The sequence below is a fragment of the Poecile atricapillus genome, chromosome 1 (genome assembly GCF_030490865.1).
Source record: "Poecile atricapillus isolate bPoeAtr1 chromosome 1, bPoeAtr1.hap1, whole genome shotgun sequence".
NCBI lineage: Eukaryota > Metazoa > Chordata > Aves > Passeriformes > Paridae > Poecile > Poecile atricapillus.
This window is the reverse complement of record NC_081249.1, coordinates 23924750-23938143: the sequence shown is the minus strand read 5'-3', so window position 1 is coordinate 23938143 and position 13394 is coordinate 23924750. Positions and strand designations below refer to the sequence as shown.

At 33.8% G+C, this 13394-nt stretch overlaps 1 protein-coding gene across 1 annotated transcript in view; it reads right to left on the bottom strand.

Moving 5' to 3' along the window:
- Positions 1 to 13394, bottom strand: part of MYO16 (myosin XVI) — a 286365-nt gene that overhangs the window by 84771 nt on the left and 188200 nt on the right. Inside the window, exons 22-25 of the mRNA XM_058859396.1 lie at positions 12607 to 12759; positions 11821 to 12021; positions 2964 to 3039; positions 808 to 983 (exon numbers count right to left, since the gene is read on the bottom strand). Of these exons, the coding sequence (XP_058715379.1) occupies positions 808 to 983; positions 2964 to 3039; positions 11821 to 12021; positions 12607 to 12759 (606 nt within the window). The remainder of the gene's footprint in view (positions 1 to 807; positions 984 to 2963; positions 3040 to 11820; positions 12022 to 12606; positions 12760 to 13394) is intronic.

The window sequence follows — 13394 nt, the reverse complement described above, 5'->3', positions numbered from 1 at the left end:
ATGCTTCTTTTCTAGAAGGATAAATTCCAAAGCTCTGTCATGAATTAACTCAGTAAATCACATTATTTCTCTTCAAGAGAGATGTTCCATGTGACATGAACAATTAATTTTCTGATAATCTTCAAAGTTTCTCTTCTGCTCTTTTCTTTTTTTTTTTTTTTGCTTTTGTTTGTGGTTTGTTGGTGTTTGTTTGGGTTTTTCTTCCAACTTTTTTTGTCTTAGTTAGCAGGAAAAGAGATAAGTTCAGAAATGAGGCATGTTTGATTTGATTTCAAATTGACTGGGAAAATTTATATATAAGAGACCATTTAAAATAACAATGCTAGCCAAAATTTACATTCTGATCTTCATACAAAACCACAAAAAACTGTATTTTTTGAAACCAGAAATCTTCTCATGTTGACATAAGGACATTAAGATTTTATTTTTACACTTCCTATGTCTTAATTAACTCAACTTAGATTCATCATAATCTATACAGCCAGAAATTAGTAAGACTGCATTCACTGCTAATAAGCCCTGGAACCAGGCAATCATGGAATGATTCAGGCTTGAAGGACCTCATCGTCTTGTTTGACCTTTTGCTCAAAGAGTCCAAGACAGAAATTCTTGAACCAGAATTATCAGTGTTTGTAAATTAGAACCTTTTCTCACTTTTGCTGCTTTAGTGTTGATACAAAGTACTAAATTATTTTAATAGCATAATGACTACAGAGAATGAAGCAGAGAACAAGATGACTTCAGAAAGCACAAAATAACAGAAAAATCTTCAAGGAGCCAAGAGTGGAAAGAATCCTAAATTCTTACTTTGCTGAGTTCAATATACTTCTTTGCTTCTCCACTTGCACAGGTTACAGGTGTTTTTTTACTGAGCAAAGCTGCTTTACACCCTTTGATTTTAAGGGAATGATATGGAGGAACAAGTGATCCAGTTTGTGTCAGTTTGGACTGGAACAATTGATTGATGACCACATTTTCACTAGCTGAGAACAAAAAAAGAGAAATGCATGAAGATAAAATATAAATTAGGAAATTATACATATTATATTTGTCAGTAAAAAGACATGCAGCAGGAGAGAATTAAGTAAGTAAACCTAAAACAAATTGACAAATCAAAAAAATGAGCATTATCAAAGTTATCAAAGAAAATTCAGTATCTGAAAAAAACACTATTTTCAACATATTCAGGTCCTGTGCTGAACAAATAGAGGGCATAAACCAAAATATTTCAGATGAATCTGTCTAAACTTAATTACTTATGGGATCATCACCTCTGAATTTTGTTCCATTACAGATTCCCAATTTATCCATCCATTAAAGCAATGTAAGAGATGAGTTCTGCACAATTTCCTAACCTGTAGTATTTAGAAATAATCAAGGCACTTGATAGAAATAAATTATAGACACTCATTGCACTAAAGAATTATATATACACAAAATATGAGAAGGGATTTAAAAAAAAAAGGCAGGGAGGAGAACAGAACCATAGAAAATTTGGTTTCTCCACATCAATACCACACTTAAAAACATTTACAGAAAAAAGACAATACATTTATAATACATTTATATTATTATTTGTACAAAATAAATATACTTCCAAGGGGTGATTTTAAACAAAAGAAAAAATCTGAATTTTATGACAGATAGTATACTTTATCCTAATTTCAGTCTAATTATCCTATATGAATTTATGGTCATAGGGTTTTTAAGATGACCATGATAATTACATGCTGCTTGTACTGCCACAGCACCAATAAGTGTTAAGAATTTGTTATGTGACACATCCTTAACCATACTGAATTCTTGTTACGTTTTTTTTAAGAACTAGAAAACTGGCATTACGATCACACCCATCATATGTATAAACAAACAAAAAAAACCAGAAAGATGAACGGGATAAGCACCATAAATAATAGTTTATAATGTTTATAATAGCATAGCACGTAAAAATCCTCAGTCTGCTCTTTAATAACTGTTTAAAGGTTTTCCCTATATGATTAAATGCAATAGATTTGTTTCCCTTTTTCTGATGAGATTACTATTCCTTACTTAGCAAGAACATTGAAATATGAGGAAGATATGGAAGCAGATAATTGAAATTATTTCAGCACAATCAGTGGGCCATATGTTTAAAATATAATAAGTAGAATTAAGAGAGGCATAGAAATTACATCTTTCAAATTAAAACAAATACATCCTATATCAACAGTCTCTTCTGATGACTTCCCAGCAGGTATGTCCCACATTCCAACACATATATGCAAACAACTTTAATGTTCTTATAATTAATTAATTAATAATTATATTATTATAATTAATAGTTTTGATTGAGGAAATGGGTGCACTGGCACTTCCCTGAGGAAAAGATTTATGTTTTTCCTCTTCAGACAGGGGAAATGATACATGTTTTCATTAATCCAATTATAAATCATTAATTATGATTAATTAATTGGATGCATTATTACTATTAAGCATAACTGTATAATATGCACACTGAAACACATTTAATTTTGCATTTCAATGGACATTTATATCTATTCACTGAAAAACATAAGAACGCCCACAAGTTACTGCTTTTAGAAGGATACTCAAGCAGAGCAGCACATCCCACTGTAGCCTCTATGATGTTGGGAGCATAATTTCCTTCCCCTATTTTCTGAGTTTTAGTTTTGCTTTAGTTCATACTCATTGTCTTCAATACATCATTCTCACCCATCATATTACACCTTCTTGTTCTTTACATCACATCACATGATAAAGATGCTTTATGTTCATGAATCTAAAAGTTTTAAATTGGAGCAAATTTCAAACAATACTATATGTAAATACTTCATAAAGATGAGGGTGACTTTTTTACTGGAAATAAAATATATACAAATGTCTCTTAAAACTAAAATGAAAATTAAAATCAAGTCATAATATCTTGATTTCTAACAACAGTAACCACAAAAGCATTTACTTACTTTTCATTACAAATACGAGATTTTGTGAAAGGGAATCTTTATTTTTTTCTATCGCACCAGCAATCTCATATGTAACCTATAATAAAATATTGTGATATCATTAGTAATGACCAATGCATTTTTTAATAACCGTACAGCAGTAGAAATGAAGCTATGGCTTTTTCCACTCAACAGTTTAAGGCTGGCACCAGGTATTTTGGCATTTTCTAAGTGCCTACAATGCTGACCAGAACTGGTTGATGAACATTATGTGCTTCTGCAACTATACAGAAATTTCACTGGATTGATTTTAAAACATTTCCACAATGCAAGTCTCTGAATCAAATATGTACTGTAAAGCAGGAGACAGTGCCTTACACAACAGTTTCCCTGTAGGATGAGCAAGTCACTCCCAGCTCACTGATCTCCTTATCAACAGGAAACTGTCCCCATTAACCATGACAAAGCAATCTGAGTCCAAACTCACACTCAGGACAAGTTCCAGCCATTGATAAATCCTTTGGAGGTAAGTTCAGTCAATAGGTTATACACAAATCCCATTTACCTTTCTAACAACCACACCTACAAGGATTTTGGGTCACATCAGTTGCCCGACGTCGTGATTTCAAAAATAGACAGCTGGATTATCCCTGCATCTGTCATTTGACTACAGATAAATTCTAACATGTGGTAGACACTCCAAAAATTGAGCAAAATCCAAGTTCTAGCCAGAGGTGCTGAGGGTATATCCAAAATGAAGAAATACAATCAAATGTCTCTTTTAATACTGAGCCCATCCCTGAAGACACTGGATAGAAAAGGAGCACTAAGACAAGAAAGAAGTTGTTCTTTTTGGTTTTTTTTTAAACTTTGTATGGGGATGGAAACAAAACAACTAGTTAATTTACAGACTTTAGATATGAGAAGATTTAACTTGCACAGTAGTAGAACCCAAAGGGAATTTTTAAGTTAAAAAGAAAGAAAATTATAGATTTCAGTACTTGCATGATTAGGCAGATATTAATGGGAACTTAGAATACAGTTCAGTTTTATTTACCCTGGGACCATATTTCTATCTAAAGCCTTCTTTAATTCTTTGTACTGGATCTACATCCTAAACCCCTTAGGTGTTTTGGGGGGAATTTTATCCTTGTACATTTAATAAAGCCATAAATATATAATTAAGATTAGTAACACTAATCAGTGCATTAATTTTCCATTGGGTCATTTGAAAATTATGCAATGCTATCTTGCTCACAAACGAAATTATGTGACTTGGAAGTGTATAATCTGTTAGAGTAATTGATAAATGATGCAATTACTCTGGTGCCTGCCATGAACAAGGTATAACAAGAGAATTATAGTTCTTTTCCATGACAGATGCAATGTTATATATTTTCTAATTACATTTCCTAAGAATATACAACACAGTTAGCAAACTATTAGAATACTTTAAGTATACTATTAGATGCTTTTAGTGTACTCAACATAAATGTTGTGCCATATTGGTCCATAAAAGGTAATTAACAAAACTTATATGACAAATCCATAATGCCAGTTCCTAATTGAGTGTCTTGGGCTTTGACTAAATTAGAAGAAGAGAATTAGTATTGGTGGGAAGAGTAGGTAACTATAGCAGTTGGAGATACTACATTATGATTAACTGCCTAGATTGAAACAGGGAGAAGTTTCAGTATTGATGCTGGTATAATACATCACAAACTTCTAGAACTATATTCATAAGACATATTTCATATCACAAAAAAATAGATAGAAGTTAGGAGGATTCCCTTTTATGAAGAAACTGCTAATGCTCTAAATGATTTTCCCATAGACTTGATAAATTAATTCACTGCCTAAAGTCATGAAAACTGATTCAATTAAATGACACTCTAGGGTTCCATAGTCATTTCCAGTGCCACAAAAAAGAAAAAGAAATAAGTCCTCTTGCAGCTGCCAATTTTGTTGATTTAATCTTGCCCTCATCAGAGATGACAAAATACATGACACCTAGAGCACATATATTTCCCTCAGTTTTCTTCCACTGTGTTTGTAAAATAAGCCTGGCCCAAACTCTGCACTGGCTGGCACTGCAGCACAGTGGATAGTTATTCTGGGGAGACGAAAACCAAGCAAATATTGTATGCTTTAGACAGGAACTGTGCACTCACTTAGATAATGGGTCCAGTATTACAAAACATACTCCTTATTGCCACTTCTATTTATTGCAGTTTCCTTTATCTTGCTTTATGTGATGACCTTTTGGGGTAGACAGTATGCAAACCTATATGTGTTAGTCAAAGGAAACAAGACCTTTATAAAGTATCTGAGTAGCTGACCTATTTTTATTAAGGAAAAAAGGAAAAGGAAAAGGAAAAGGAAAAGGAAAAGGAAAAGGAAAAGGAAAAGGAAAAGGAAAAGGAAAAGGAAAAGGAAAAGAAAAAGAAAAAGAAAAAGAAAAAGAAAAAGAAAAAGAAAAAGAAAAAGAAAAAGAAAAAGAAAAAGAAAAAGAAAAAGAACTGTTCCACTACATTTTATTTCATTATAAGACATTAAAGCAAAATGGATTTGGATTTGCTTTCCTTCTAAATTTAAGTTCATAAAGAAAGAGAGTTTAACATAAGTCATAATGGGCATGGCCAAATATTCATCTAGGACTGAATATTTAGGGAAAACTATTGAGGAGTATTTCAACTCTGCCAGCCACCAGTTCCCTTCTCAGCTTTTAGGACTGTGCCCATGAAGGTGCTCTTATCCTGCAGGCTGTATCTCACCTTTGTGTATAGTATCTCTTGACTCACATTTCCTCCTCAGATCTCTGTTTCCATATCTCATTAATATTTCTAGCATCTTTTAAGACTCTGTGTCAAGTTGTTTCACTAAGTATGAGGAAAAAAATTCCTTCATTTTATTTGTTTTGAACCTGTTTTCTGATTTTTTAAATTAGCATATCTGATTTTAATACCATGAGACCGACCAGACACAAGTAAGAGGTAGAACACCCAGAAAACAGGAAACTCAACAGATGAACATAGAGCTGACTTTGGGAACTGCATATTCCTCTTATCTTTTTACATATTCTTGCCTCTTTGCTTCATTAATCATCTTCATGCCAGAAAATCAGAAGACTGTATGTATTTTCTTCTGAACAAAAGTATTCTCTCTCATAAGATCTGACCTGCTTACGGGACTTTCTCCAAGCTTACTGGTAATCCCCCAAATATACTGGATACTTTATCAACAGGACCACCTTTACATATAGTTTTTGCCAATTCCTTAAAATACTCTTTTTTTTGGTAACTAATTTTCATATCTTGTGATAGGCCAAAAAAGCTCATGGTTAATGGCAGATTTGCCATGAACCCTAAAAAAAGCTAGGAAAATTTCACTTGGAATATTAAGAAAAATTTATCTGCATTACCAGTTAAAAATGAAAATTTTAATATTTTAATAGCAAAATATAACTCAAAAACTCAGTTTTGCCTGTGTTGTAAATTTAAGTTAATAAGAAAATAATTAGTTCATGTAGCAAAAGAGAAATTTTTGAGAACATGTCCAAGGAAAATTTAGTGCACAGAGAGACACACTTGTAGTTGCTAATTTTCTGCCAGTATTTGAATGTGAGTGATATGACTGCATGTACCATTTTTTTAAGGATCACTAGGTTTATCAACCTCCCAAAACAAGTCTTGTTAAGCAATGAATGAGCTAAACAATACTATAGGCTGTCAGCTCTTATTCTAACACTCTGATAGAAGAGAATTTTGAAAGAAGGAAGTATTTAGAAACAAAATAGATGGGTAGGGGAAAGTGTTTTATCATTTTCTCCAGTAAGTGAAAATCCCAAATCAAGACTATTTAAAGAAAGAGAGAAAGATAGTGAGAAAAAGCAAAACTGTCCTGCCTGTGTGAAAACAGAATCCATGTCAAGTAGCCTTTATATGCCTTGGTACAGTTTAGATTGGATTGATTTGATTGTTGTGTCTGGGGATTCAGCCTGGGGAAAAAATAGGGGAAATGAAAGCATCCTTATTGATTAATCCACCTCCTTTTGTCTTTTGATTTAGAGGTTCAGTTTCAGTGTCTACCTGGGATATACAAGGCATTTCAGAGAAGACTGCCCTGGTGAAGATGAGATGACAGCTGAGAGGTATTTTTGATATGCAGGTAGTTGAGAAATGAAAGACATTGATCTGCAGTTTAAGGAACATTACGTGCACTGGTTTACAGAGCAAAGAAGTTGATCTTTAGGTCTGGTTGGTTTATTACAGTATGAAAAGTCGAAACAGTGGCAAGGCACACAGTGACAAGGGGCTTATCTAATTTCTAAATTCAAGTTTAATTTAAACAGCAGAAAGCTTAAATTATGATAATGTATTATTCAGATCACACGAACAATGGGGAAAATAGCTCATTATCTCAAATACTGGTATGTTAAATATCACTAATAGGTAAAGCTGTGTCTCTTGGCACTGTGCTAAGAAAATATATTTTTGATTTACTTATTGATATGTTAATTCTTCCACAAAATTTTAAAAAAATAAAGTACTCTGAGTCCTTGAGAAAGTTCAGTGATGGAAATGTTATTCTTCAAAAATCATGGCTATTGATATGCCTGATAGTTCAAAGATAAAATTCATGTGAAGCCCTTTCTTAAGTGAGAGCCAAAAATATAAATATTAATGTTATCAATAAATAAACCTAGAAATTCAGTATTACAAATTCTTAGGATAGTTTCAGCTGATGTTCATATGAACTCATAAAATGCTTTGCTACCTCAAGGCAAGCTTGCAATGTGTAGTCTGTGCCTCTTTTCCCACAGACAGTCTCTGTGAGAAGCATCTCCGTATACCCACATTCATATCAGGCATCAGAAACAAAGCACTGCCCCAGATGAGCAGAAATTTTCTAGAAGAAATCAGACTGCCAGTATTCAGAGAAATGTGTTAAACAACTTTCTGATAAAGCCTTTCACTAGGATTATTTTTATTTTAGTCATAAAACACCTAAATAATTTTCTTCCACCTTCTGCCTGAACAAAACAGATAAGCTTTTTGTCTTACAGCACTCAGATACCAAGACATTAAGCAGCTCGTGGAAAAGACACATAATGTGTCAAGGCATTGTAGGATTCTGTTCAGCTGTAAAATTAAAACTAGGAGATAAAATAAAATACTTGATATGATAGAGTAGGGATGCTCACAGTGGGCTTTGCTAAGCATGTGTTCATGTGTGCTCACAAGCAATATATCATATTGCCCATGCAGAAAAAGACAGATTCAATCTTGTTCAGGAATAATAGCAAAATTCAAAAGAAATGAGGCAAAATTCATTTTCTCTTTTCCACTGGATCATTCTGTCACATTTTTGTGAAACAATATTCATTCTCAGATTCCAGTAAAATATCTGACCCCTGTGCTGATTTCTTCCGTGTGCAGGAAGTTAACTTGTGCATCTTGTTCCTCCTTCTTCCCTCCAAAAGAGACAAGGAAATAAAACATCCAAGTCTCTCAGAATGGTATCATACACACCGACTTCCTAGAAGTAATGATTCAGCCAGAAAATTAAGTATGGATTCCAAATTATTTGGATTTTTTTTCCTCCTTACATGTTACTTTGAGCCTCCTGTGCATTCTTTGACTCAATTCAACACTGTGCTTTCTTTCTTTTGCTTCTGATGCACTCTCTCTTGTCCTTTTCTCTCACTACTGCTTTTCTGGAATAGTTTAAGACTCTTTATGCTTGGATCAATAATATGGCATATTTAGTCTTAGGAAAAGTTGCTGAGCATGAAACTTAAGGGAATAGAAATTACATCCCAATTCATGACACATTCAATTAAAAAGACTTGATAGTTGAAGAAAACATAATTTTTCTACTGTATCCTGACACAAAATTTCACCAAATATGAACATATTAGAGGTCTTTAAAGCTTCATGGACACATCTGTATCAGCTATAATTGTCTCAGAATATAAAGCTAGATGTATCATTTTTGTTCACAAAAAGTTGTCTGTCAATCTCAAATATACATAAGTAGGTTTTTTCAGTGAGGAGATATTTCTAATAACTTCATTTTCCGGTTTAACTGCACTTCTGACTTGCTAAAATAGCTACTGCAAGTGTCTGAGTAAAGAAATGAACCTAATTCATTCTGGACTTTGACCTACACCCATACACTACTGATGAAAAGAAGCCTAAATTACAAGGGTCATAAGTAGCTCATACCACAGCATATCAGCTGGGGTTTTTTGGGGGGATGAGGTTATTTTGGTTTTGTTTTTGTTTTTTTTTGTTTGTTTGTTTGTTTGTTTGTTTTTGATAATTCAGAGTATCTCTTTAACCCTGGCAGTGAAGTAGATTGCAGTTACAACTGTTACCTAGAGAAATCCAGACGTCTGCCTTCACATTCTAACACAGAGCCTGCTGCATTCAGTGTGACCTCCTCCTCAACTGCCTGCCTAGACACATCACCTGAACATAAATGATTAACGCTAGAAATGAAGACTTTCATGTTTGATTACCTGTCACAATTTACTGGTAACTCTTTCTCTACCGTCTGGGTCTGATTCATCTTTCAGTTATACTTATGTAAATACAGAGAAGCTTCACCAAGTTAAAGGAGCAAAAATCAATGAAAAATTGTGGTGGTAATAAAATTAAGGCCCCTTGCTTTAAAACTGGAGATCTCTGAAGGCAACAATGAAGGGTAAGATTGCTTTATACTTCACTTACATTAGACCCATTTAATTGATATCATAAAAATGGGCGTCAAAACCTGCCAAAGTATATCAATACTTTATATATGAAATTCTTATTTTTAAGTGCCAATAAATCCTGATATACTTAAAAGTCCTTTAACATCCTTCAAAAAGCATATATCATCAATGACTTCTATAAAAAGCTACAAAATGTACAGTAGTGCAATCTAAAGAACCACATCAGCCATTTTAAGGTCTGAGTTTTTTATATTCAGGTTCTCAGCATACGAAGACATACTAGTCTCAGAATAAACTCAATTTGTGTCATTTAATACACAAAATAATATTTAATACACAAAATATTTAATAATGTGTCATGATATCATTGAACTTTTATATAAATGCATATCATGAAACACTGGCAATTTCAATCCATGATAGCTAGATAACAGTCCCACAAGATACCAAATATGCAAGTGTCTTTAAGGATTTAGCTCAATTACTATTGAAGCAAGGAGAGTTAAGCAGTTGAAAGAGGACTTTTCTGTTTTGGCAGGGCTAACATTTTACTGTTGTAAGGATGCAAAGAACAGCCTGACTGGAATAGTTCCTTGGACAATGTAAATCAAAGGATCTCCACTGACTTCAAAAGAATGTGTGGATTTACATTACTTGGAGACCTGTCTATTTGTTCATGCTTTTAGATTAAATGTCATTACTATTATTAGGAAAAGGTCAAACCAAGTGTCTATGTTATAAGACAAAAATCTAAACAACCATGCAAGACTAAAACATGTGTTAATGAAAAGTGTCCTCTTTACCACTCACAGTTTACCTTTCAGAACTAGGCTCCTTTGTCTTAACAAATCTTCTGAATTCTTCTTCAGAGAATGAAACAAAAATTTCTTTCTATTTGAAGAAATTTGCTTATTATTCTAGTTGTGATTTTAATGTAGATGCCTTGCTTCTGCTTCCATGTCAAGTTTTGGGGTGTGGAACCTTTTTGAGCTCTTACGATAAATTTGTATAAACTGAGCAGCATTAAAAAGTACTTATGTAACAAGTATAAAAAAATTAAAAATTAAATTAGGCATCTGAAGCTCATAGTGAGTCCTTTATTTCATCACTTGAAGTCCTAGTAAATTTCACAAAATCTTGGTTGTAACTGTTATCTAACCACTGTGTGCCCACATTCCTATTGGTGGAATAGTGGAATCCCAATAGTGGAGGTCTTCAAACCACTTAACTTTGGCAAATAATTTGATTCTAAGTAGAAGGCCTTGTGATGAAAGAAGAACCTACAGGGAGTTATTCAGAGTATTTGGATTAGGAATTTAAACACTGCTCAAATAGTCCTTTCCATAATGACGACATTTCTATCATTGGCCAGGAACATATTTGCTTGCATCAAAACACAGCTCAGGACTTCCATCAGCCTCATTTACAAATGTGAAGCCATAAAATAGATCTGTCCCTATTTATACCACTGTCAGATTATCTAAAAAGAAATAAAATACTATCCCTTTAAACACATCTATCATGCTTGCTTTGATTTGTACATAGTTGTGGGTACAATGTGAAAATGAAGTATTGGAAAGGGTAAGAAGCTTATTTAAAAGATGTGATTACACTATTCCTGTAAACACTGCAGAAAGGGGAATAAAAAAATATTAATTTTACAGCCATGCTGAAAGACATTTGGCATGTTCATCAATTTTCGTAGGAAAAAAAAATTATGACAACTTACAGAAAAAGTGGGGGTTCTGTTTTTGATTTTTTTCCAGATTCATGCTGGTAACCCAGGTATCTACATATATAGCAGAGGAGCTACAGGGAACCTGTACTGTCCTGGAACCACATCTGCATGCAAAGTGAAGCCAACTAAAATGGCATTACACATTTATACTGAGGGATCTGAATCACCTCCTTCTACATTAAATGCTTACAAGGAAGAAAAAATTTAGGAGCCAGAACTAGGTAGCCCATATCCTACATGCTGTGATGTAAGCTACACATTTTATACACTAGATGTGTAATTGAGATTCTAAGTTGTCCTCTGAAAGTTTATCACTTGACAGTGAAATCCTATTGATAGCCAGGAGTTGGAGAAGCCATGTAAAATTTTGTTTTGTTAACTTTTTTCATTACCTGCATGTAAATGATGTTCAAACAACTTACCCTCCCAGCATAATGCATAACAGTGAAGGTGGAGCCCAGATCCTTTGGGGCAAGGTTACCATTTCCATCTTTGGTGGACGAATAGACTGTGTTTGTATCTGATGCATCCAGGTAAGACTGAATACGTTTAGACAGACTCTGTTCCACTGACCAAACAGATTGACTTTCTTCATCTAGCATTGACAAAAAGCCTGATGGTTTCTGAAATGAAAAACAGATTTTTCTCATTTTATACAGGAGCAATAGAATTTCAGTTTTTCCTTGTAGAGTAACACAGCTAGTAATTTAGTAAACAGAAACATACATCACTTCAAAATACAGGAAATATAAAAAAGATTAAAATATTTTTGTAAGTGTTCAAGGCTGGTTCTTCTACAAGAAATGTAGGGAACAGTACTTCAGTTGCCAAAACTGGTCACTATTGACGATCTGTTAGAAACCAATTGTGTTACCTGCTTCTTAAAAGTTGTCCAGAAACTAGATTCAGGCACTAAAGAAACTGTCAGGCTCATGCCAGAGCCTCCTCATCAGTCCTACAGCAGCACAGTTGCTATGCCACCATACACAGATGCTACACAAGAATCCCTACAGGCAGGGAAATTGTGCTGCATCTTCCTCAGCCCTGTTGTGTTAGTAAGCTCTGTGAGCCACTGAGCTGTGGCCTCTTTGGCCTATAACCTGGTCTGAAGATTCATAAATTGGAAAATGCAAGCAAAAATTTGTATTAGCCTAACGTGCACAGACTGTATATAAATATACATGGTGTAAAATGGGTCTGGAAACTACCTGAAAGAAAAAATCCAGGACTGCACTATGGTTACCAGGAGAATACACAGTTTCCATGGCAACTCCCTCTTGTACACATTCTGCTTGCTCTTGTAGGAAAAGCACTTCATTGATGTACTGGTGTATCTTCTCATTGGTCATGTTGACACACAGCTATTGTAAAATGAAGAAAAAGTGAGTATTAGACCTTTACTGGATAATTCATCAATATCGGTTTTACTGCATGTCTAATATCAAATTTGAAGGAATGTCAATCCACAATACGGTAACTCTTGGCATGCTGCAGATTTAGGAAGACCCTAGGAAAATTTAGATTTTAACAACTATTACTATTAAATTGGGAATACAGTTTTCTGCTTTCACAGTTCATTGTGAATTCCACATAAGAGTTATCAAATATCAGCCTTATCAAATACAGTGGAATTTTACACTAATTCCATTGAATGGAGAAGGGTAACTCTACATATAAATTGGTATATTTAATATTCTTCTGCATTTTATAGTCATGAAGGTTATACAACGTGCTTTTAGGAAAAAAAAAACCAACAACCTACATATTTGTTTAAGATCCTGAGTCTGTAGTTAGTTCAGTGCTAACAAAGACAAAACTCTCTTTCTACATATAATGCCACTGAAGTCTAAAGCAGCCTCTGAAGAGCTCATTGTGTTTTATCAAAACTTATAAAACACCTAGGAACATTTTACTAGATGCTGCTCTCCATTTTATGCATATTCTAAGGGAAGGTTGTGAAGAAAATTATGTTGCATAGAAAAGTTCAGTGTTTGGA